The sequence below is a fragment of the Anabrus simplex genome, chromosome 5 (genome assembly GCF_040414725.1).
Source record: "Anabrus simplex isolate iqAnaSimp1 chromosome 5, ASM4041472v1, whole genome shotgun sequence".
In the NCBI taxonomy this organism is placed as follows: domain Eukaryota; kingdom Metazoa; phylum Arthropoda; class Insecta; order Orthoptera; family Tettigoniidae; genus Anabrus; species Anabrus simplex.
In genome coordinates this window covers 448,856,599-448,884,340 of record NC_090269.1, presented here as the reverse complement: position 1 = coordinate 448,884,340, position 27,742 = coordinate 448,856,599, and the positions used below count along the sequence as shown (strand labels likewise).

Here is a 27,742-nt window from a genome sequence, read left to right as displayed (position 1 = left end):
CGATGGAAAATCTACCAGCAGGGATCACCTGAAAATTGTTAGATTGGTGCTTGTATCTGTTGTGCATGACGAATTTATATCTAATTTTACTATTTGCTTCAGAGCAAGTGAGAACATTGCAGTGATGGACAGCTCTCTCCATTGAAAGCTAGATGCCCATTTATGCAGTATATGGCCAATAAGCCAGAAAAGTCTGGTATGAAATTTTGGTTGGCTGTCGATGTGGAAACGGTTTTCCCTATCTTGAAAAAGATGAAACGCGACCCACCGATCGGACCCTAAGTGAACACGTATTATTGCATCTTGCTGAGTTTTTCATCAGTCAGGGAAGAAGTATGCAATGGGAATAAGACAACTGAAAGGTATGCAATCTGTAGAAAAGTGGTCAAGTTCACTTCAAAGTGTGTGTGTACAGTGTGACAAATAAGCTGAAAAGCAGAAAGTGACATTCATGCAGATATGTATATAATGTAAGCTAAACTGTGTAAGAAGAACATTCTGCCTTACTAGTGTACTTATTTGATTATTTCTTCATAATAGTGTTTACAAATCATGCACGATAATTAAATTATGGTCTATGATATTTTAATACTCAATTCGAACCTTTTTCTGGCAACAATATCCTCAAGAAACGAATACGTGCCACTATCGGTCAAAATGACCGCTTCGGTAAAAGTAGGTAGAAAGAGTGTTTGGTAATCCTAGTGCTAGCTTATAAAACGAGAATTGTGTTGGCAACACGGCACACCTCTATTATAATTTAACTAATATGACTCACACCCTCCTTTGTATGGTGATTCGATCTTGTCCGTTTTGTAGTTAAATGCAGTGATGAATCACACCGGCATTGTGATCCTACGTTATTGTTTTACTATCTAGACCCGACTTTATTGGTTATGTCTTTTCCCGAGTTGAATAGTTTATTCCGTAAGGCCTTTAATTTAAACATTGTATTCATCAAAGAGGTTCAGTAGCTCCACATCAGTAGATCGAACTCTATTATATTTCCCAAATTGAAATTACTATATGAATACTACCAACAGCGTCCCCTAAAGAATCACCGATACCCTGCAATATATATGGCATACGTTGAAATGCAAAATATTCACGATTCCATTCTACGAACACCGTGTTTCATCATGTTATCATATTCCGTCCATCCATCATTATTTTTTCTTCTTGTCCACCTACCGAATTTTCACGTGAAATTAACTCGCAAACTCTTCCTCATAAGAGATTTAAAGGTTTATTACATTCCCCAGATTATCATATATTTGCCGATGGGGCAAAATCGTCTACTGGCGTAGGGGCAGCATTTTTGATGCCCAAACACACACAGGTTTTAAATATCCGTTGCCGAATAGCCTAACTATTTTTACAGCTGAACTCTATGCAATATACCAAGCTCTTTTATATGTCCAACAACTGAGTTCCCGAAAAATAAATATTTTTAGCGATTCCCGAATTGTGCTTCAGGCTCTACAATCCTTTTCACAAAGTTACAATTTGTATGTATACGAGGTTAAATACCTTCGTTTTCAACTCGAGAAGTCTGGCTTTTCCATAACGTTACTTTGGATAAAAGGGCATAGTAATCACGTAGGTAATGATACAGCCGATTTAGCAGCCAAAGAGGCAAGTAATGATATCGCACATTTATTGCAAATTAAAATCATGGTTTCTGATTTCTTCTCACGTATTAGAAGGGATGCTCATCAAGCGTGGAATACACTATGGCGACTTTCTGCCATTATGAAGGTACAACACTATTATCAATTGCAGCCCACCATTCCGAAACAACCGTGGTTTGTCAATGGTACGTACACGCGACGCCACATTATTAATATTATAAGATTACGCTTTAATCATTCGCTAACCCCTGTTTATCAACATCGGTTTCACATAGCAAATAGCCCATCTTGTTCTTGTGGATATAATAATGGAGACAGTGATCATTTAATTTTTTAGTGTCCCCAATATGCGCCTCAACAGAGACTCTTAATGCGGAAATTAATCAGTCTTCACGTACCTTTGCCCACGCGGGTTTCAGTCTTGCTATTCCAACCTTCACCACAAATCATCACTATTCTTAACGATTATCTTGATTCCACTCAAATAAGGTTGTAATTATGCTATGGAAATTCAGTTGTTTCACGAATGCATGGAACTTCTACTAGTTGCCAGGACATTCCCCACATCCTTTTTTTGTAGGTCATATAGCGTTGCCTTCTATTGCATGCTATTAAGATTTTAGTGGTTCTAAAGACTACTAGTGATGCGTGTGTAACCAAAAAGTGAATGAAGTGAAATTTCAAGAACGGCTTCTGACTGGGAAACAGAACATTCAATCCCAACCAATCTCCTCAAGAAGAAGATAGAAAGAAAGGTACAGTTCGTCGTTGCTTGCCGTGCGGTACAGTACCTCGGTCGTGAGTGTTAGTTGAGTGCAGCATTGGTGAGTGTGTGGTGAAGAAGTAGTGAGCCATTGCTGCCGATAGTGGAGGGCTATTGCCAATGACAGGGGCTAAATTACTAGTGGAACGTGAAATTGAGCTTCCTATGGAAGAGGAATCCATGTCTGATACCTCTATCAATACTGAGCAACAGCAGGTAAGAGTGACCAGCAACATCTCAATAGGGAAGTACCACCCCGTTCTACAGGCAGGACCTACCCCGGAGTATTATAACAGATTTCATCATCGACCATATTTCGTATATGTAGAATCTACGACCGATCAGAATATTGGTAGTTTACATCCCATGGCCCTTGGTCGCCGTTTCTATGAACAACAGTTAAATGTCAAATCCATTCAGCGTAAAGGCCGAAACCGAATACAGGCGACCTTCCATACTGCTGCGCAAGCCAATGCCTTTTTGAACAACTCCATCCTAGACACTTTGAAAATCAAAGCCTATATTCCCTCCTCCCAAGTCTGGCGAGTGGGAATAATACGTGGGGTTGATAAGGGTATCTCAAATGAGAAAATTCTCCAACGCCTAGAATGCGTGGCTCCAGTTGAATCCATGCAAAGGCTAAATCGTAGGGTTGTTCCTCCCTACAGGTTCCATTAAGATTGTGTTTCGTGCGCAAATGCTCCCTCCACAGGTTGCTTTATATAAAATTTATATGGAGGTTGAGCCTTTTATTTTCTCACCTACCCGCTATGGACACACCATCAAACAATGTCAGGCAAATGTTCCCAACAACATGAAAGCAATACCTGTACTGAACAATTCCTGCAATGTGTATAATGCAAGAAAGACCATATTACGGGCTCTCAGGATTGCCCTGAGCACAAATACCAAGTCAAAATCAAACGGCTTATGAGTGCAGAATATCTTTCATTTCCGGAAGCTAAGGCCAGAACAGCGCTTTTAGTTTATTACCCTGAACAACAGGCAAATCAATTTCCCCCTTACCAACAGATCCTCAATCTCCACCTACGACAAACCCACAAAAGCGCAAGTTATCTTAAAATCTCTACCCCCACACCCGAGCCTGGATACGATAAGCAGAGATATTTAGCCAGGCTTCTTCAGCACGTCCTACTCCATCATCGAGTACAATGAACCAGTATTACATACACCTACTTTGCCACAACAACGTGAGTAGCGGAATCCTTTGACTCCCCAAGCCACAAGTTCTATCCCTACGAAGGAATACCTTCAACATGAAATTCAGCGTATCCTAGTGATGTTACTTCAACATATAGGTAATGAGCCACAACTAAGTACTGTAATCTACAAATTGAGGGATCATATTATTAATATTACTACATGATCAGATTATTGCAATTGAACTGTAGGAAACGTGGTTTCAACCACATTTTTCTTTTCGATTGCGAGGCTATCATGTCATCCGCCATGATGGTAATGGTTATGATGGTGTAGCCACGTGCATACAGAAGACCTTAAGTTATAACACACTAACTCTACAATACCTTATTCCACATACTTATGCGGTAGGGATAGTCTATCGTAATATTTGTTTCTTGAATATACATTGCCCCCCTCAAATTTATATCACCCAAAGACAATGAACACAATTTTTTGAAAAATTTACGCACTTTCAGCAGCTCTTCGTCGTCGGCGACTTCAAATGTCACCACACCGAATGGGGGTGTATAACTGATACCATAAAAGGATCAAATTTATTCGTCATGTCAAATCATCACGACCTTTTTATTTTAAATGATGGCTCACCAACACGTCTTACATCTCCCGGATCCCCACCTAGTGCGGTTGACATCACGTTATGTCGTATGAACATGGTTCCTATTACCAGGTGGCATACCTTAGCAGACACGTACACCAGTGATTATTTTCCTATTATTATAACGTATGGTAATAGCCCATCTGTATCAAAGTCATATGACTCACACATAATCAGTAACGTACGTTCATACAAAAATTTCAATATCCAAACTTATCAAGCATATATTCATCATATTCTGCAGCATGAATGTGGTACCCCTATCACTTTTCCAACTTTGGATACCTATTTAACTCATTACTTAAATCTGTTTCATCCGTGTAGGCCTATCAAAGCATCGAGTCTTCCCCGGTTCACGAAATTAAATGGTGGGATACAGAATGTCATGAACTCATCAATAAAAGGAAACAGTTATTTAAGCAATATCGTCAATCCATGACACAACATCATTACTTACTATTACGTAAGCATATCGCAAAAACAAGGCTTATTTTTAACACCAAGAAACGTAAGGCTTGGCAATCTTTTATTTCCTCCTTAACTCCTCAGCTACCTGCCGCGAAATTCTGGAATGTCATTCGTATGATAACTAGAATGTTTCAATATCAACCTCAATATTCCTACCTCGAACGGTTTTAGACGACTTTCTCCAAACAATCACCCCAGACTCAGCAATTCCTCCCTTTCTACCCTTATCATCTGGTGATTCTTGCCATTTTACTATTTTGTTACAACCAATCACCTATAATGAACTTCAATCTATCCTATCTAATGTTAACAGTTACTCGCCAGGACCCGATGCAATCACGTATCTTATGCTGAAATCCCTTCCTTCGAAAGCACAAGTTCATTTACTACAATACTATAATGATATTCTTACGTCTCTACAAGTACCAAAACAATGGAACAACATTTTTATAACCCCCGTATTAAAACTCACCAAACGACCGAATGCACCCAAAGATTTTCGAGGAATTGTATTAGGATCATGTATACGTAAAATATTTTGCAAAATCCTCATGAAAAGAATTGCGTGGATTTCAGAATATTATTCCTTGTTCCCTAAGTACCAATTTGCTTTTATGCGCGGCCACAGTACACAAGAACCTCTTATTATCCTGATACTTGATCTTTTATTAGCTAAATGGCGGAAGCAATCTACCATCGCACTTTTTCTGCACATCAAAGGTGCTTATGATTCTGTTTTATTACATATCTTATGGGAGAAGTTGTCTATTTATGGCTTTCCCTGCCATTTTATTTCAATCTTACACCAATTATTCACAAACCGCATTTTAACAATTAAATCAACCCAACATCAAATCGACAGTCGGCATACTTCACAGGGTTTACCACAGGGATCCATCCTGAGTGGAATCTGGTTTTCTCTCTATATGAAAGATGTAGAGTCTATTGTAACACCGTATGCCCGAATATTAGCCTTTGCAGATGACTATGTCATTTATTGTTCATATCATAACGTTGATAATTGCAGAACCACAATATCCCATGTTCTGAGTCTGGTTTTTTCGGTGGCTCACGTCTCATGGCCTTTATCTTTCCTTACCTAAGTGTGCGGCAATGATTTTCACTAACAAAAGAGTTTTTGATAGAAGTTCTATTATTTTCGATGATTACAGCATCCCCTTCGCTCTTCAAAATTTATATTTAGGCATATATACATCGACCAAAGATTAACATGGCATCATCAAATTCAGCATTTAACTAGAATGTCTGATCGCTATATCAGCATTTTGCGAACGGTAACGAAACGTACGTGGGGTGCTGACCCCTTGTCAGCGTTACAGCTATACCGCGCTACCATTCGCTCTACCTTAGATTATAGTGCACTTATCATTGATTTAGCTTCCAAGCAAAATCTTTTAACATTAGATCGAATACAATTTTCCGCTTTACGTATAAGTATGGGTGCTCTCAAAACTACACCGACTAACGCTCTGTTAGTTGAAGCCACAGAAGAGCCTCTACATATTCGACGGTTAAAAATTGCGAAAACATTTCTGCTCAGTCACATCAGTAGATCGAACTCTATCCTATTTCCTAAACTGAAATTACTATATGAATAGCGTCCCCCAAAGAATCACCAATACCCTGCAATATATACGGCATATGTTCCCCATTCCATTCTACGAACACCGCGTTTCATTATGTACTCATATATTTACGATATTATCATATTCCGTCCATCCATAATTATAGCGTCCTCTTGTCCACCTACCAAATCCTCCAGTGGGATTCACTTGCCAACCTCTCCTCATAAGAGATTTAAAGGTTTAGTACATTCCCAAGATGATCATCTATTTACTGATGGGTCAAAATCGCCTACTGGAGTAGGAGCAGCATTCTATGATCCCCAGACACACACAAGTTTTAAATATCCGTTGTCGAATAGTTTAACTATATTTACAGCGGAACTCTCTGCCATATACCAAGCTGTTTTATATGTTCAAAGATTGAGTTCCCGAAAAATAAATATTTTTAGCGATTCCCAAAGTGTGCTGCAGGCTTTATAATCTTGTTCACAAAATTACAATGCGTACGGTATGCATACGAGGTTAAATACCTTCGTTTTCAACTCGAGAAGTCTGGTTTTTCTATAACGTTACTATGGATAAAAGGGCATAGTAACCACGTAGGTAATGATACAGCCGATTTAGCAGCCAAAGAGTCAAGTGCTGATATCGCACATTTATTACAACTTAAAATCCCGGTTTCCGACTTCTTTTTTCGTAGTAAACAGGATGCTTATCAAGCGTGAAACACACCATGGCGAGTTTCTGCCGGTACGAACGGACAACACTGTTATCAATTGCAGCCTACCATTCCGAAACAACCATGGTTTGCCAACGGTAAGTACACGCGACGCCATATTATTAATATTATAAGATTACGTTTTAATCATTCACTAACCCCTGTTTATAAGCATCGTTTTCACATAACAAATAGCCCATTTTGTTCTTGTGGATATAATAATGGAAAAAGTGATCATTTATTTTTTCAGTGCCCCCAATATGTGTCCCAACAGAGACACTTAATGCAGAAATTAATCAGTCTTAATATACCTTTGCCCACGAATATTTCGATCTTGTTATTCCATCCTTCACCACAAATCATCACTATTCTTAACGAGTACCTTGATTCCACTAAAATAAAGTTGTAATCACGCGATAGTAATTCAGTTGTTTTTCACGAATGCACGGAAGTGACACTTCTATAAGTTACCAGGGCGTGCATAACGTCCCTCGTTTTTGTAAGTCATATAGGCCTACCTTTTTCTTAGTATTACCTGCTATCAGGTATTTTAGTTATTTTAAAGACTATTAGTAAAAAAAAATTGAAATGGCGTATGGCTTTTAGTGCCGGGAAATCCCAGGACGGGTTTGGCTCGCCAGATGCAGGTCTTTTTATTTGACTCCCGTATGCGACCTGCGCGTCGTGATGAGGATGAAATGATGATGAAGACAACACATACACCCAGCCCCCGTGCCAGGGAAATTAACCAATGATGGTTAACATTCCCGACCCTGCCGGGAATCGAACCCGGAACCCCTGTGACCAAAGGCCAGCACGCTAACCATTTAGCCATACAGCCGGACAAGACTACTAGTGATGCGTGTGTAACCTAAAAGTGAATTATGTGCGATATTCAGAAAGGCTTGTGACTGGGAAACAGAACGACCAGTCCCAACCAATCTCCTCAAGAAAGAAAAGAAATGAAAGGTTCAGTAGCTGGACGGTGGCTGTTTATGCGTAGTCCGAACCAGAGAAGAAGTGTCCGTATACTCTGGAGTTGCCAGTTTCTAGACCTAGTCTGTTGTACTGGCTGACAGAAACCAAATTTCTTCTTCAAGTTTTTGTTTTAAGTGATATAAGATACATCGCAATATGTGGTTTGGTTTCGAAGTGACAGGTGTGTTGTTACCGTAACGCTTATTCCGTTATTTCTTTTACTTCTTTAAGATTTTCTTCGTTGAGGAATTGTGATTTCTATCATTTTACGCTGTGTCCACAAGTTCCAACATATTGTCGGTAATGTTCAAGTTCTGCCAAACTTATAGATCTCAGTTGAGAATTGTAAGAAGTAAATACTAATCGTTCTCAGTTTCAGATTTCTACATGTATCAAGCTACCTCTATTTTTTCTTTTTTTAAATTCTATTTTTACTTAAGCATTAGTAACTTATACCTGTAGTTGTATATGGACAGGAAGAGGCTCATTAACAGTAGCCGGGAAACTGGAACTGTACGATGATGATGGTGATCGATATAACTAGCTTTCTTTTTGAAAAATCCTAGCCTCTGCGTTAAAGTTGCCGGCAAGCCTTTCCCTCTTGTGTTGTAACTGTGTATGTATCTCAGCTTCACTGAATCGGGTATCTGAATTTAATGGTATGAATAATTTTCCTGAAGTGCTGCACACCTGAAGAATTAAGGATGGTTGTTTTAGAAAGAAATTACAATATTTAGAAATAAATTATATGATTCTGTGTATAATTGTAATTATTGTGTTGATGTGTGCGATCTAAATGTGACGCTGTGAATGCTGATTTCTATTTTTTACACTGTAGGCTGCAAAATATGTTAGTAGGGCTTGGAATCTTGCAAGTTGTTCCGTTTAGGATATCTGTAAAATTATTTGAATGTGTAGTATTCTTGGCATATCATTGTTGTTATTTAGATTCTTAAATATCATATCATTACCACACAACAGCTATATCCAGTATTTATTCCTCATATTTCTCATATTTTATCGTAACAGTAGCCTGCCTCACATTTGTAAGGTATTTCCTGATATTTATTGGTGAGTTAAATAATTTCTTGTGGACCAAGCGAGTTAGCTGCGTGGTTAGGGGCGAGTTGCAGTGACTTTGCATGATTCAAATGCTACCACTGGCAGCCGTGAAGTTTGATTTCAATGGTTTCCCATTTTCTTATTAGGCAAATGCTGGGGCAACTAAAACCTATAATATATTAACAGAATAACCATTGATGGCCAGGACGAGTAAACTTGGCACACTTAGGAAGTGTCCCCAATGTTGAAATATACAAAATACCTTTGTTCATAGTTTCCTGAATAGATATATTTTTACACAGAAAACTGTTCCCATGCAATAAGTAAGAATCAGTGCAATTGGTGACAGGAAGGAAGCCCATATTACATGTGTGAGAAATTTATGGTTTGTATACTTTTACAGTAAAATATCATTGACTAACAAACACTGCTCTTGAATGAAATGAATTAGGTGAGGCACCACTTGAGGTATTCTACACAGACAAGTTTCGTACCACCAGGGAGCAATAAAAACTGCTAAACATTTATACCAATTGCCTGACGTGGAACTCCCTTCAAGGGGCGCTCTCGTAAGCACCCCTCGGTTTTGTTATTAGACATGACATGCTGAGACAAATAATGATACGTTGGTAGCATTTGTTCGATGGAATGAGTTGATGGCAGTGTTGTATACATTTTGGTCTTCCGTTGAAAATATTCATCTTCATTTTCTGTTTCCAGTCTTTTTGGTTGACTTGTGAATCAAGGACCTCAGTTTTCTCTCTTTCCATCACTCCCTTCCTTCCTCCAATATTTCTCTTACTTTTACTCCTCTCTCCCCTGTACTCTCCTTCATGGTATCCATCCACCTCTTTCTGGGCGTTTCCTGTTGTCTTTCTCCTATTACTTTCTCTCTAAATACTCTTATTGGAGCTCTATCCTCTTCCAATCTCATCATGTGTCAATACCATTTCTGGTTACTGGTCTCTACCTTGTCCTGCAGTTTAGAAATTCCAATTCTCTCCCTGATTTCTATTTTTCTGTTTTTATCCTTTCATGCCTTCCCTGTTATTCTTGTAAGGAATTTCATTTTGGCTGCTTGGATTCTGTTTTCATCATATTTCATTGCTGTCCATGTGCTGTCGCATATATCAAAATTGGAGTGTAACACATTGGATACAGAATTTTCTTGCATTTCTTTAGTATGTTTCAGTTCCACACTATAAATCTCACACGTTGGTAAAACTTGTTCAGTTCTCTTTGCAATTTTCAGTTTATTTTCCCATCATCACCGGGCTGAGTGGCTCAGACGGTTGAAGCGCTTGCCTTCTGACTCCAACTTGGCAGGTTTGAACGTGGCTCAGTCTGTAAGTGTTTGAAGGTGGAAATATACATCAACCTCATGTAGGTAATTTACTGGCACATAAGAATTCCTGCAGGACTAAATTCTGGCAGCTTGGTGTCTCCAAAATCTGTAAAAAGTAGTTAGTGGGCTGTAAAGCAAATAACTATTGTTATATGTTATTTTCTCATCTGCAAGTATACCCCACAAATACTTGAATATTTCCACAAATTCAAATCCTCTTCCATTTACTTAAATATTCTCTCTTTCTTCTCTATTACCTCTCATCACCACTGCTACAGTACACTTCTCTGCACTTACTTTATTCCATATTCCTCTACCTCCTGATTCAATACTGTATCTTGTTTTTGTACTCCCGTTTCATCTTCTCCCCATATTACAGTGTCATATGCAAAGAGTAGGGCTTTTTCCTCTATGCTTCCCATTTCATGTTGTACACTCTTGTGGATTTCATCCATGACTATAATGAAGAGTAGAGGGGATAATACACATCCTTGATGAAGTTCTGTTGCTATGTTGGACCAGTTTGTTTATCCTATCGTAGTTTTCATACTAATTGCTCACTTTTCATATATGGCTTTGATAAATTTTTTCTGCTCTGCCTGCCTACATTTTTTATTAATGCATCCAAGATAAGTTGCTGTGGTACACAGTTATATGCCTTCTCAATATCTATAAATATCATCACTAAATCCTGCCTGAACTCTAATCTTTTCTCCATTATGTTCCTTAGATTCAGCAGATGAAAAACATTTAGTGTGGTGTATGGCACTGTATGAGAGAGAAACATGGATAATAAATGGTGCTGAGAAAAATGGAGTTGAACCCTTTGAAATGTGGTGTTATGGGAAGTTGTTGAAGATCAGATGGATAGAACATGCCTCAGATAAAGAGATATTGAATCAAGTTGATGTGAGGAGAATGTTTGTGAGAATTTGATCATAAGAAGTAAAAGTTTGATAGAACAAAACTCAGGGCACTGGGAATTGTTCAGTTAGTTTCAGTTAATTACCTTGAGCTTTCAAATTGAAAACTCATCCTGCTGTGGTTCCATTTCTATGTAAAAATGTATGATTGTGATATTAGCTGTCGTGTAAAACTGGGGGTTGTTGGCTATGATCACGATATCGTCGGTCATGTCTATGGAAGTGGTCACTGTATTGACAGTCATGTTAAATTACATATCCTATGGAAGTGATCACTGTATTGACAGTCATGTTAAATTACATATGCTATGGAAGTGGTCACTGTATTGACAGTCATGTTAAATTAGATATCCTATGGAAGTGATCACTGTATTGACAGTCATGTTAAATTACATATCCTATGGAAGTGGTCACTGTATTGACAGTCATGTTAAATTACATATCCTATGGAAGTGGTCACTGTATTGACAGTCATGTTAAATTAGATATCCTATGGAATTTATCACTGTATTGACAGTCATGTTAAATTAGATATCCTATGGAAGTGATCACTGTATTGACAGTCATGTTAAATTACATATCCTATGGAAGTGATCACTGTATTAACAGTCATGTTAAATTAGATGTCCGATGGAAGTGATCACTGTATTAACAGTCATGTTAAACTACATATCCTATGGAAGTGATCACTGTATTGACAGTCATGTTAAATTACATATCCTATGGAACTTATCACTGTATTGACAGTCATGTTAAATTACATATGCTATGGAAGTGGTCACTGTATTCACAGTCATGTTAAATTAGATATCCTATGGAAGTGATCACTGTATTGACAGTCATGTTAAATTACATATCCTACGGAAGTGGTCACGGTATTGACAGTCATGTTAAATTAGATATCCTATGGAATTTATCACTGTATTCACAGTCATGTTAAATTAGATATCCTATGGAATTTATCACTGTATTGACAGTCATGTTAAATTAGATATCCTGTGGAATTTATCACTGTATTGACAGTCATGTTAAATTAGATATCCTGTGGAATTTATCACTGTATTCACAGTCATGTTAAATTAGATATCCTGTGGAATTTATCACTGTACTCACAGTCATGTTAAATTAGATATCCTATGGAATTTAAAACTGTATTCACAGTCATGTTAAATTAGATATCCTATGGAATTTATCACTGTATTGACAGTCATGTTAAATTAGATATCCTATGGAATTTATCACTGTATTCACAGTCATGTTAAATTAGATATCCTATGGAATTTATCACTGTATTCATAGTCATGTTAAATTAGATATCCTATGGAATTTATCACTGTATTCATAGTCATGTTAAATCAGATATCCTATGGAATTTAAAACTGTATTCACAGTCATGTTAAATTAGATATCCTATGGAATTTATCACTGTATTCACAGTCATGTTAAATTAGATATCCTATGGAATTTATCACTGTATTGACAGTCATGTTAAGTTAGGTTTCCTATGGAATTTATCACTGTATTCATAGTCATGTTAAATTAGATATCCTATGGAATTTATCACTGTATTGACAGTCATGTTAAGTTAGGTTTCCTATGGAATTTATCACTGTATTGATAGTCATGTTAAATTAGATATCCTATGGAATTTATCACTGTATTGACAGTCATGTTAAGTTAGGTTTCCTATGGAATTTATCACTGTATTGATAGTCATGTTAAATTAGATATCCTATGGAATTTATCACTGTATTGACAGTCATGTTAAGTTAGGTTTCCTATGGAATTTATCACTGTATTCATAGTCATGTTAAATTAGATATCCTATGGAATTTATCACTGTATTGACAGTCATGTTAAGTTAGGTTTCCTATGGAATTTATCACTGTATTCATAGTCATGTTAAATTAGATATCCTATGGAATTTATCACTGTATTCACAGTCATGTTAAATTAGATATCCTATGGAATTTATCACTGTATTCACAGTCATGTTAAATTAGATGTTCTATGGAAGTGGTCACTGTAATGACAGTCATATAAAACTGGAGGTCCTTGTCTATGATAGTAGTATCAGTCATAGAGAACTTGTGGCTCTATAGGTATGAACACAATATCAACAGTCATGTGAAATTTGAGGGTTTTTGCTATGATCATGATATTGACAATTATGTAATATTACAGGCTTGTTGTTTAGTCTGTTGACAAATAATCTGAATAATAATGACAGCAAAATGGTATATATTTTCTGGCCTTTCTTTTCAGTGTAAGGTCATTGGAAGTAATCAACGAGCCAAGTACCTTCTAACTACTTCACTGCAGTCTGAAATGGACATGGAAACAAATATCAAAGAGGAACCAGTCTGGCTTGAAACAACGGGAAATGCTTCACTTGTAAATCTCATTCCAGATAAGTTTATAAGGATCAGAATTTAACCCTGAGTAACTGAATAAATTTGGCAGTGGCAAAATTTACTATGTGCTTACCCAATATTAACACCAGCAGTCACCACTTGCAGCATGAGCATTTAGGCGTGGTATGTCTCTGTTACGTTTCGTTATCTGGAAATACATCACAGCACGCTACAAAAGGCTGCCAACACTTAGGAACTAAAAACAGTAGTACTGATGTACATATTTGGGTCTGGCTAGTGACAAAATCATTGTTCATGGGTAAGCAAAAGGGTTCTGTTGGCATAAGCCCCCAGGTTATGGCCATAAAGTGGCCAATTTGACCTCTAGCATTTACTAGGGAGACAGCAGTGCATTCTATGCCTCTGTGTCTCAGGCGGCAGTGCATTGGCCTCTCACTGCTGAGTTCTGTGGTTCAAATCCCGGTCACTCCATGTGAGATTTGTGCTGGACAAAGTGGAGGCGGGACAGGTTTATCTCCAGATACTCTGATTTTTCTTGTCATCTTTCATTCCAGCAACACTCTCCAATATCATTTCATCTGTCAGTCATTAATCATTGCCCCAGGGGAGTGCGACAAGCTTTGGCAGTGGGGATGGGGTCTTCATTCATTCCATCCCTGAGCTGGTCTCTGACTGGAAAACAGGTTGAAGGTTTTCATTTTCACAACAGTGCATTTTATATTTGATAGTGGTGTAAAGCTGAATGAGTGTTTTGTGTTTGATAGTGAAGGAGCCTTTGTCAGGTCCAGCTAGTGACAAAGTTATGATAGGCAGTGTCTCAAGATGAAGGCTTTAGTGCCTTTCATGTGTTAAGTACCCATGGATTGACTGTCTATTGTTTTTGATTAACTGTTGTAGGATATTGATATAGCTTTCAGAAGGTTGTGTGGTTGTCTTTATTCTGCTTGGTTTGCTAATTGTATATTTGTGGGATTGACATCACTTCCTTTTATATCAGCCTATTGCAATGCTACTAGCTGCTCAACTGATGGACAATGGTTGGTGCTACATTTAATTAGGTTATTGCTGGTAGGTCCCTGGCTCTCATAGTGAACACATTCTTCCTTTGCAAGATGTTCCAGGTAAAATTTTCATCATTTAAACTTCTATACAATGTTACTAATGTGGGTGAGCACATAGTAAAATACTGTCACAGTATAGCATGTCTAAAGCAAACACTATATTGAAGGTGGAAATGCAGTCAAAACACAGTCCATTGCGATCTTCTGAGTGTGGCTTTCAGTTCAGTGCACCTTCATCTGATAGCTCAGAGGCTAAAGTGATAACATGCTAATTTCATGTTGGCAAGTGTGACTTGGGTTCAGTCTAAAGGTATTTGAAGAAGCTGAATTATCCCAGCACATGTTTTTAGTTATACTGAATTCGTGCGCATCATTCTAACACCACCTCTTGTAAAAACATCAAAATTACGTTAGAGAAATGTGTGCCAACTTTTTTCTTCATAAATGTTCATAAATGATGCATTGAATGTCCAAAGACCTACACCGTACCTTTTAAAGAATTTCATATAATAAGAAATCAAAGTTCTCCAAATGTCCATTGTGTCTTCCTTTCATCACATCCTAGTAGATCATGAAAGAGGCTCTGAAACGGCAGATCTACTTGCCAACACTGCTGGCTCAGCACTGATGGTGTTCTCAGAGAACACTACGTAACATTCTTGTAGTTGTAAAACATTTCATTTGTAGTTGCTTTGTGTCCGGCCCACATCACACTTTTCCCTGAAATTTGACTTAAAAGCCTGCTTCTTTCATGTTGTTTTTTTTTTCATTTTTTGAGTTCGGCAAAACCGGAGTGGAGAATGTGCTTAAGATATTTCAAGGTATTTTAATCTCTCTGTAAACAAACTCTATGCTGAGTATGTAGTATTTATATTTCTCACTATATGTCAACAGATTTAGAAACGTTTAACACTTTTAAGTGGTTCAAACAACCTCTAATATAATTTTGATATGATTGGACATATAAAAACAGTTCATATTTTTTAGTGTTTATGTCTGTGGCTGCATACTTTCAAAATTCTGTGCAAGATGGCTCCAATTCCATCTCTGGTTGGATGCAATATACCTTCTTGTCCTTTCCATGACATTAGGTGTGAGCAAGGATAGTAACACCAATCTCAGTACAGCCTTTGGTTTTAAGAATTGTCTCCTATTAGAAACCTTCTATAAACGTTAGCAAAATTTTGAAAATAACTGAAAACTGGCTGTTAAAGTATTACCATGCTCTTTTGTTGGTGACTGTATTTGTAGAAATGTGTTACGTGCTTACCTAATATATTTTCTTTTCCACAGGAAAGTATTGAACATGTAACACAAATTATAACTATGAAAAAAGAAGCCAAATCAGAGTTAACAGTGCCAGGGCCAACAGAGGATTGTTCATTTGAGGTAATGATAAGCCATTGTCATGTAATGAAAATGATTAGAATGTGGCTCAACCGATATCAATGGTTGACCCTTCATTTCGATATGTATGATTGATAGTACTATGGAAAATATACTTTTTCATGAGATTGACTGTTTGCTTGCCTAATTTTCATATTTCATTCAAGTTGTTCCAAGATCTTGCATTAGGTATGATGTAGCAGATGGGATGGCTCCAGAGACCTCTAGTGCATATCATTTTGGAACTGGCATTATTGCTACTAATACTTTTAACTGCATAAATATCTTCAAACACAAATTTGCTATAAGATATGTTCTTTTATTACTGTTGAGCAAAAATATTGGGATGTGTAAATTATCCAAGGACGTTAATTATGAGAGAAAATATGGTAGTTACATAAGAATTGTCGCAAGGGCTAATATTTAACTACGTTGAGAGGATGTATGTGTTACAAGAGTGGTCATTTCATTGTAGGTGAAGCAATAAGTAACCATCACACTTCTGAGGTGATATATCAGACACTTGACTGCTGTTTTCCAGATTCCACCAAAGTGTGACGCTGCAGGAGGGATGAAATGCCATGTCAGTCCGATGCCTGCAGTTGCAGAGAATTATTGTTTTTTATGTGGATTGTCTTGCAGAATTTCCTTGATTTCTTTAGCTGCCCCAAAGACCTTCTTCCCGTTATCGCTGTAAATGTTCGGGGGTTGACTTCTATGAGAATGAAGTTGACGAAGAGCAGTGAGAAATGTAGTTGTGGTCAGATCAGGTATCATGTCTATGTAGACAGCCTTGGTAGCTAGCCAGTCTGGTCTTGCCCGACCTCACTACATTTTTTATGAACATTGTTCCAGAATAGTTTATTCCAGTGTTAAGGAATGGATGCGTTGGTGCTACATGCACCCTTGGTGTAATTCACATTAATTTTACAGAAGTATTAGCATTCAACTTGCAACACTTGTGACGTGCATGATTGTGGCTTCTTTATTGTATCTTTTGCTGATGGGATGCAGATATTTTATTTTTGAATTAGAGATGTGTTTTAGAGTGGAGTGTCTGGATGAAGTAGTCGAAGGTGTTCTGCCATGAACATTAACTTATATTAGCTTTGATAGATGATGGTATGGATGCAGATAGATGTGGTGTTTTTACTCTACTAGAATTTGGACAATGTTCAAATTCAATATGAACTGTGAACTTTAATTTCACTCCATGGGTAGTTTACAACAATGTGAAGCAACTCGCAAACAATAAGCAACTACTCCTTGTGCTTTTTTATTTTGAAACGTTTGTTATGTACAGATCATTGTGCATGGTTGTAACAAGTATTGGTGGCATTTTTTATTCTGCGAGATAAATTTGAACATCACGTTTTGATTTCGGCCAACCCAAGGCATCTTCGTTTAACCATTTTGGACCATGCCAACAAAGTGAATTGTTGAAGATTATGTTCACTGTTAATTGTTGGGCACTAAGTCAGAGGGTTTGTCATCGGACAGCATATGGTACCACTCATTTTGTGGTGTACCAACAATTGAACACCACAACAGCAAAACAAGTGAGAGCATAACACAACAAGCATCAGTGTCAATTGCAAGCTCAACAACAAGACGGTTCAGCGGTTATCCCAATGCGAACATCACACGAACTTCTGAGGGATGCCACAAAGCACAAGACAGGACTGGAAGTGATGGAATACCTGGGCAGGAACTGACTGCAACTGAGAAGTGGATCTTACACAGTACAAGAAATAGAACAATTACCAGAAATAACAACATATGCCATGGTATAAAGACCAAAACTGAATATAATATTAAGAACGGTGGGAGGATAAATAAAAGATATAAAAATTAAAATTTATGGAATTTATAATAAATAGCATCTAGAAAGATCTCGGATATCAGATGGCATACAGCAGACATAATTTAGATACCAGTTACGATAAGAGAAATTTAGATTGGTTGTTTAATATATGTTTACAATTTCAGCGTCTTTCGAACGTGGCATTGAAATTTGAAGAATTATGAGTAGTCTTCTTATCTACAGGAGCTATATTCTTGTCATGTGCACAATATACGATACCGCTCCTGTATACAATTTCCGGGTAGGGGTGTCCCTATATTTTACACAACTGAACTTAATTGCCTTAGATAAAAATTTATTCACACCAAGAAAGGAACTTTAGTGAATATTTGAGGGTATCTGCAAGCCAATAAGAATATAAAACATGCACAAGAGGAGAACCAAGAAGTATAATGCATATAGATAATTTAAGGATAAACAAGGTGAAAATAGGAATTGATGCAAAGAAATTTAACATAATAGAAACAAAATTAATTTTAACCAGAAAGCAGAAAATTAAATACTGAAAATCCAACAAAATTCAGTAAAATCATAATCATGACAAAGTTTTGATACATTAAATACACCAACAAAACCATACATCATAACCAAGGTATCAAGTCACAAAATTCAGTAATCACCACCACCAACAACAATAAGATGGTAAGGCAGCATTATCTAATCGTAAGACAAAATCTCACAATAATGGAAATTTTGGTTTCAGGCAAAGAAAAGAATGAGGTGAAACTGGACCATAAATAACCCAAGAGAAATGAAATAAAATTTAGAATAAATGGCTAAGCAAATTACCAAATAAATGTCCAAAATAAACTCATTTATGTCTCTTTGATGTTGTATGTTGTTAATCACTTTACTTAACAATCCTGTCTCTTTCCAAGCATTCTCATCATCAGCAAATGAAGTGGTCTTGAAGAAGAGTGGATTTGCGGGGGCAGTTGCCCTCCCACTCCTGGAAAAAATACATTTTTATTACATTTTAGCCATTTAAAACTAGGAAACAGAAAAAGATCAATTTTGCAGTTCTTGCTTATTTTCCTTAAACAGTGTTCAGAGGTATGAGAGTGGTTAAAATTAAGATGCCAAACAGGGGAAATGTCCCAAAAGCCAAGGCTTAAACCTGTTGAAAACATGAAAAATTGTCAGTATACATTATCTGCCTTGACTGAAGCTGTTCAACAGGTTAAGTCCGGTATGATGTCCAAAAGGCAAGCATCTAAACCATACCAGGTCCCTTTAACAACGTTAAACGACAATCTATCTGGGCATCAGAAGATTCAGACTGCCCTTGCCCAGAAGCCGTTCTTGAGTCCATGAGACGAGAAGTGCATTAGTGAATTAATAATCATGGCTAAGAAAGGATTTCCGTTGAAGAAAAATAATTAACTTGACACTATTCAGCAAATTGTGCACACATGAGGAAGGAACACATCATTTAGGCATGGAGGACTTGGTAAAACCTGGTTCAGAAGTTTAATGGATCAGCAGAATCCTTTAGCAAGGGCAGAGCATCTATCCCGGAAGAGAGAATGCGTGGTTGGTTGTGGGACTGTCGTGCTACCTGGAATCTGAGGATGGAAGGTCAATTATGGAAGATCCAAGCAGGATCTTCAATGCAGACCAGGCAAGTTTTCTGTTTCTAAAGGTTTCGAGAAAGTACCTTGGAGTGAGATGGAACAGGTTCCATTTACAGGAACCTCTAAAGAGAAGGTAGGCATAACAGTGCCAGCAGGCGTTGTGCCCCAACAGTGATCATCTTTAGCAACATACGACTTCAGTGTACGGGAGCCATGGATCTACGAGAAAACTGAAGGTGACTGGATGATTGCCCCAACATTTCTGTACTACCTTCAACATTTTAGGTCATGGCTAGATGTAGAGAAAATAACAATTCTACTTCTTGATAGACACAGGAGATATTTATCCCTTGATGTTGGTGAATTTTTTCATAACCATGGAAGAATATTTTACTCTCTTTTCCCTAATGCTACCCATCTTCTGCAACCACAGATGTTGATGTATTTACACCTCTAAACTGAGCATGGAGAAATGCTTTCTAAGATGAGAAAATACAATTTCTCACTTAATCAGAAACCAAGGTAAATTTTGCACCCATGTTAAAGAGTAGAATGATGCTGTTAGGCCAGATATTGTGAAAAGCGCCTTTCGTAAGTTTGGTCTCTATCCACTACATCCCGATGCTGTGGACTACACGAAATGTGTTGCAGATATTTTGAAAACCCCAGTGGGAATGCAACAGCGAGAGAGTGACGAAGGCAGCCCTTCATCCCCTTTCACTTCCAATAAGAAGTTAAAGATGAACTAGAAGAATTCTTTCCTCCTTGTTATTTTGATAAATTCAATGACATGATGGAGAAAAGCAGAATGATGGTGAACCATATTTGTAAGCTAATTAGAAAAGTGTTTAAACTTGGTACAATTCAACACGTGAAATGATATTGGCTGATCAAAATGAAACGATGACAGATAGTTCATCAGAAAAAGATGATGATCAGGGCAGAGATAATGTTACGTGGATTGATAAATGTTTAGAAGTACCTTCTCCCAAGTAGGATCTTCCTGGTGCTGTCATTTTGAGGTGCGGAATAAAAGTTCTCAAGCCAAAATTATTCAATGAGCGTGAAACTACTTTGGAACTTGCATGCTCACCCACCTCAAGTAATAGCATGGATTCTTTCAAACATTTTCTCAAAATTCTCCAAATACCATAAAAGCCTCATCAGTTTATATTAAAGAAAATATACGCAATATCTTAAAAGGAATACCAGGAAGAATTGAAGAGAAAGAAAAGAAACAAGGATGATCAAAGACATGTTCTGCTCTCTCTGGTAAGTTAAAGATAAGAAAGTGATTTTAGTGTTTTTCAAGATATTTGAGTACCGTATGTATTAATATAGCCTCCTCTACTTTTGTGATTCATATTTAAGAATCATTTGGTTCCATTCAGAGAGCCTTCGTGCTTCAGGCGTCAGCACGTCTGCCTCTCACCGCTGGGTTCCCTGTTTCAAATCCTGGTCACTCCATGTGCAATTTGTGCTGGACATAGCAGAGGCAAACAGGTTTTTCTCCAGGTACTGTGGTTTTCTGTCATCTTTCATTCCAGCAACACTCTCCACTATCATTTGGGGCTGATGACCTTCGATGTTAGGCCCCTTAAAACAACAAGCATCATCACCACTATCATTTCATTTCACCTGTCAGTCATTCATCTTTGCCCCAGAGGAGTGCGACAGGCTTCAGCAGCTGGCACTGACTGGAAAACTGCTTGTAGGTTTTTCTATTTTGTTCATGTTATTGCAACGTTATAATGTCTAAAGGTAAAGTGATTTAAACATTTCTCTTCGGTGTTTGAAACCTTGCTGTTCGATATATAAATATCATGTTTGATAAATAAGACCTCGCTGATCGATATATATAACGCAGACTGCTCGATATATGGAGGATTAAAACTGTTGCATTCAAAGGCGCCTTGAGCCTAGAAATTATATACTTTAAAGGTCTGAACAAGTTAGTTGCAACCAATGGATGTTCCATTAAGGTTTTATAATTCCTTCAGAGGTCTGTTCTTCACTGGCAAGAAGTACCGATCAGTAATTCATGGAGACAACCTGAAAGTGTTCAATGTACAGTGTCACAACCCTATTAAAATGTTTCAAGGTGAATGGGACTTATGAAGTGAATTACAGCAATAATATCGTGCACTGATCTGACATTTTGTTTAGCACAATTAATGAAGCTTCTTCATAGCGGTGAACTTAAAGACCTGCGGAGGAATAAACGGTTTATGCAGAATTTGACCAACCAAAGGAGATGACGATGATGCATAAGGAAAATCCTTCACATGACTTACTGTTAAAAATTCCAATAATGCCTTGGCAACAGGCTTGCACAGAAGAAGAACATAATGCTCACATTGGAAGATTAAGTTAACAGGTCAATATAGCCAAAACTACCACCGATGTCTAGGTTTTAAGTAAAAAACCGGTCAAGGTGCGCTGGTTAGTCATACTGGGGTGGTTAAAAGATACGCTCGGATCCAATATAGGTGATCTTAGATGGAGCTAAATCAACAGGCATCTTGTTGGTGAGAGATTCACAGCTCAAATCCCAGGGTTTAAAACAATGGCAATAGACAGCAGTACACAAACAGTTGATGAATGCCATGCAGATTCAACCAGTTGCAATGTTTATATCCAATGATGTGCCATAAAGTATCCAATGAGAAAATGACTGGCCAGAGTTGTATTAAAATTTAAATCCAATCACTAATTAAGAGTTTCAGTTAACAATAATTTGACAAATTTAAACAAAATGAAAATTTTTTTGAGGAACATAAAAATGTCCTTTAATTATAATGCCACAATGTGTACTTGGAAACTTTAATGTCTTCTTGCGTAAGGCTCTGCAAATCTGTGACATTGAAGGGAGAGCTTTTAACCACTACTACTTGCATTTTACACACTGCAGCGTTGTCATCACTCAAGCTTCATTGCTAAATGATCTAACATATACATTCTTACCGCAGGCTTCCATAGAGAGTCAGTTGGACCTACAAGTCCTAATGAATTGAAGATAGATACATTTCTTGATTGAACAATGTTTTAGACAAAGCGGTTGTATAAGGTACGTGTTCTTTTCTCACGTTACATATGACATTAACCTTTTAAGTGCTGAGTAACCAGTTGACTGTTTGGTACCTCAGTGGTGAGTTCTTTCATTCATATGTAAAATTTTTATAGAAGCCTCAATTTTTCACTTATCAGTGGGGTGATTAGCTTAAAATGTTTATAAATGTTGGTTGTTTATAAATCTAAATGCAAATGGAAACTCCTACACTTATGTTTGATATTATTTTGAGAGAAAGCATAATTACACTTATGTGCCCATGTGTGCATTATCTTTAAACAAAGTAAAGAGCCCAAAGTGATATCATTTCCGAAAATCTGTAGGCAAGTAATACATGTAACTCCTTAGAAGTATATAAGTTGATATTTTAAAATACTTTCCAAACCTGGAAGGTGGTGATACTTAAATGTTTTCTACTGGTTGTTTGTGATGCCGATTTGTTCAACTATCTGAACCAACTCCACTGGCACAAAAGTTTCTGAAAATCAATGATTTTCGGGTTGTCATTAAACACTACTTGGCTCTCAGAGCCTTTCACAGTTACCTGAAACTCTGGTGAAGAAAAGTAATCCATCCGCCACGAAGTTAGTGATGAAATAGCTCTTGTACTCACCGTGTTTTTCTTCTTTTGTTTAGGAAGAGGCTCTGTTTCTCTCTCACATACAATATTTTCGGCACTCTCTCTATCACTCTCACTTTCAAAATCGCTTAACAATTCCTTAAAATGATTATCTCCATCATCACTTTCTGCTGTGGTTAATAACTGAAAGATTCTGTGATCCAAAATAACATCGCTGCAAGAGCAAAGAGATTGTTGATCCGCCATGTTTGTTTACATCACAGATGAACTCCACAGACTTCTACAAAAAGCTCTGTAAGTTACTTCCCGAAGCTATAATCTCTGATCAGTTAGGTCTACATGATGCCTAACGGAGGGCAGAACATGTCACAGATCAAATTCGCACTCAAAAGTGGACGGGGAAACTAAAAAAAATTAAAATACTCGCACACCGTCTATAGACTGGTGGACAGGCCGCATCAGCCCATCTATAGGCAGGCGTACCACTCATCGGGTTAAATTGATTGTGAAATGGTGCCCAGACTATTCATGATGTTTTTAACACATAATTATCATCATATTTGAGTTAATTTGCTTACATCTGTCTGTGTTGAGCTGAAAATGAATTCAGTTAGACTGGGCCAGTAGAGTTCCACTTCCATAAATTGAAGCCTCTAAGATTGAGTAGGTTTTGTAGTTCTTCCCAAATTTTGATTGCTTCCTGTGATTCACCCATGTAGGAAACACAGTTGTCTACACAGAAGTCTTGAATTTATGATGTTTGCTGCAGATGGCAAGCCCATACCTTCTTCTTCATTGAATATCTTTGTGCATCTTATTGTGAGGAATGCTATTCTGTAGTTTACGGTTGGGGAACCATATGTTTTGATTGGCTACTTTGGCCTATCATACCAGAGTAAACTCTGTAAATTGTAAATGTCATGGTGCAATGTGCTTGACCCACAATCGGATGATTATAGAGAAGAGAAGTTTTGGAATAGATAGCCCTACAAGCAGGATGTTGTTGACACTTATGCCATTGTCACTCTTGACTCAACCCTTTAAAACAATGTGTTCTTTTTTGTTGAACTTCACTGCTTTATGATAGGGTGATGTGAATTTAATTATGGTTTTCTTCCTATGAGGGTTTCACATTTATATATTTCTCGTGGCCAAGTGACTCGAATTCTTACATGGATTTAATATATTTCTGACAAAACTTCTCGTTGTGTTTCAGTCTTTCTTTCCAAAGGCAGGACATGCTGAGCTGCCATTTGTTTAGATCTGCCAAGCTTTAAAGGGTCCTCCTTAATATGGAGTTCTACAATGTATCCGCATGATGTGTCTGTCATCATGTGTTGCTGGAAGTCTGGTTCATACTCCATTTCCTATAGTGTCCTCCTCTTGTATGTTCCAAAATAGTTGAATTTTGTTTTGTAGGTTATGTAGGAATAGAGATTGATGAGGTGTAGTTTTGTCATCTTCCTTTCTTGTTTGTAGGTAACTGTCAGTTCACCCCAATTTTGTGTTTTAGGGAATTTGGTAGTTTTCATTTATTAAGTCTCCACAAATGTTCCGGTAGGACAGGTGATGATCAGTTATTTTGGAAAGGACAATGCAGTCAATGTTGTAATTGCAGGTGCCCTAATCGGAATAAACTTCTGCTTTGATGATTGTGTTCGCTTGTGAAGTGAGATATTCAAATTCCTGTAGTTCTAAGATGTTTCTTGTCCTCTAGATTTGAAGCCTTGGAACCACACGTTGTTCTGTGAGCCATTGTCGAGATTTGTTAAACCGCTCTGGAATTCACCACACCTATTCTTCAATGTCCCAAGGACAGTGCTAATTAGGATTTGATTCCCTTTTACAACATATACCATGCAATTTAATAAAACATTTATTGCAGCCAATGGCCAATTGTGTAAAGCAATAATACCGTGTTACAATGGTATAATATTAAATTACAGAAACTAATGCTCGTCTGAACAAAATTCCTTCCATGATTCTCGCTGAAGCTTACAGTACAAAGCATGATATTGATCACAAGGGTTTCTACAGCGATCATACACACAGTTCGGACCAGGCTGATGAAACCGCTTCATTAGACACAGTTTAGAGTGAAAGCCATATATGGCGAACCTAGTGACTAGATGTCTTATGTCATACTTTTTTCGCATCCAGTTTTTATAGACCATTGCATCCAAAGCATAAAAGTCTCTCCATATGCTATTCTTTTTTAATTTTAGTTCATTCAGTAATTTATCATATCCTTGTATGGACGGAGGAAGCATTTGTAGCCAAAGATCCTCTTTGTAGAACAGGTCCCTTGTTAACTCATAAACCAGACATGAAGGGGTGTATTTAGAAACACACGGAATGTTCTTCAAGAAAGTCGCCTTAAATTTTTCTATTAATGCTAAGTGCTTCTCTTTTAAATGAGGCCATACAATTTCAAGGCTGTAAGCAATAACGGGTGTTACCTTCAGTTTAAACAATTCCAGGGCTGTATTTAGTGATAGCCTGTGCGGGAACCAGATGTCATTCATAGCCTTTATTGCGCGTTTACTTTTTCCCTAATATGCAGCATAAAATCCTTGCCAGAAAACTGTACTGTGATGCCCAGGCATTTGAAGCTGTTCACACTTTACAGGGGACTATTCCTTGCACTGAAAGTTGTGGACCTTCCACCCTTCCTAAATGTCATAGAAACTGTCTTTCCTTTGTTCAAACTAAGTTCATTCTTTTCTGCCCATGTCGTAATTTGGTTAAAAGCTGCTTGTAGCTCTTGTTCTGAACTCGAAGCCAACACCATATCATCTGCATACATATACAGGATTACTCTTTCTGAAAAAATTTCTATAACATCAGCAGTCGCGATGATAAACAACGATGGGCTGAACGGATCACCTGTAATATGCTAGTGGTTTGTTCTATAGGATTAGATGTTGTTATTCTGTCATTTATCACTATGCAATTTGATGCCAATATGATTTTAATGAGTCGTGTTATGTTGCTGCTATTCCCTATCAATTGTTCTAATTTCTCCAACAAAATCTTCCTGCTGAACATGTCGAATGCTTTCGAAAAGTCTATGAAAATGGCATGTAATTTTCCTCTTGAGACAGCTAGAGCAGCCTCGACATCATTTAGAAGGCACTGAATTGCCTGTGTGGCTGATCTTCCTCTCCCAAGTCCAAACTGTGCCTCCAGAACTCTGTCATCAACGTTTTTAATTAGACGATTAGCCAGGAGCTTCGATAATGTCTTGAACCTGGTGCACTCAAGGGAAATAGCTCTATATGCATTCGGGTGATCCGATTTTCTCTTGGCTTTATATATCATAATATTTACATTGTGGGGGATACATATCCCTAGGAATATTGCAATCACTAAATTTCTATTGTTTCAGTTAACTTGTAATTAGGATATGTGTAGGTGAATTTTGTAATTAAAGAATTGTTATTTTAATTATATTGTATCTTGCCTTGGAAATGCTAGAAATGTCATGCCATCAGAACTAATCTGCCTGAGCACATCGAACAGAAATGGTGTTGACTTCATTGTGTGTGAGAGCCTGCACCGTTTAGGTATACTCAGTTGATGGGCATCACACTCATGTATCACATAAAAAAGACACTGTTCATGAGCAAATGGGCATCACACCCGTCAATGAGATGGCACAAGAATAGTGTTATTTTCGTGTCCTTGTGCAGTGCCTGACACAGATGACAGTTTCACCCATTTCCACATGGGCCTATGGTTAAAAAGTCATCAACAGTAAGATGTATGGATGTTCATTCCCCATTCTGAAGGCTTGTTGGATCATCAGCAACACTATCATTAGTTGTCATAGATGGCTTAGGCATCACTGAAGAGGAATACTGGGGAAATGAGTGAACTAGTTTCCTGTTGCTTTCCTCACTGAGCCAGAAGCTGCTATTGCATAACACTCTGCCAGCCTTCTGAAAGGCATGGAACAATCAACCCTATGAGCAACATTCTCACACCATTTATAGCAGGGATTGGCTGCATAAGTAATGGCACTACTTGCATCACTCATACCTTGGTCACTTTCCTATTGTCAAAGCGAAGGATAAGACTGTGACAGATCATTGAAAGTAACAAGATTTTTCTAGCACATACCAGAAGACATAATGTACTGTAAACACTAGGTCTCGCCAGCAAAGCCATGACAATAAGATACAAAACTTAGAAATGCTGGTGTGTTTGGTTAGATTTCTGGGGATATACTAAAGTCAGTATACATATGTGTAGTGCTTAATTGATTACTGTTTGTATGAAGCAAGTATACTAAACGAGGAAAAAGTTGCTGTATAAATAAAAGGTGATAAACCTAATGCAAATACTTACAGGCTCATCATCTTGACTGTTGTTGCACGCAAGCTCTTGGAAAGCATTCTTTATGATTATATTATACATGTTTACAAAATAACTCACTGGTTCGAAAGAAGGTAATTCAGGTTTATGAGATGTTATTCTACTGTACTTCAACTTATAGTATTCAAGCAAGATATAGCAGATGTTTTACATTTAGGAGGT

General features: G+C 37.5%; 1 protein-coding gene across 1 annotated transcript in view; it reads left to right on the top strand.

Annotated features, from left to right (window-relative positions):
• LOC137501038 (zinc finger protein 260-like) overlaps positions 1 to 27,742 on the top strand; it is a 114,751-nt gene that overhangs the window by 44,584 nt on the left and 42,425 nt on the right. The window contains exons 4-6 of the mRNA XM_068227898.1: positions 10,278 to 10,371; positions 13,559 to 13,687; positions 16,023 to 16,118. Of these exons, the coding sequence (XP_068083999.1) occupies positions 10,278 to 10,371; positions 13,559 to 13,687; positions 16,023 to 16,118 (319 nt within the window). The remainder of the gene's footprint in view (positions 1 to 10,277; positions 10,372 to 13,558; positions 13,688 to 16,022; positions 16,119 to 27,742) is intronic.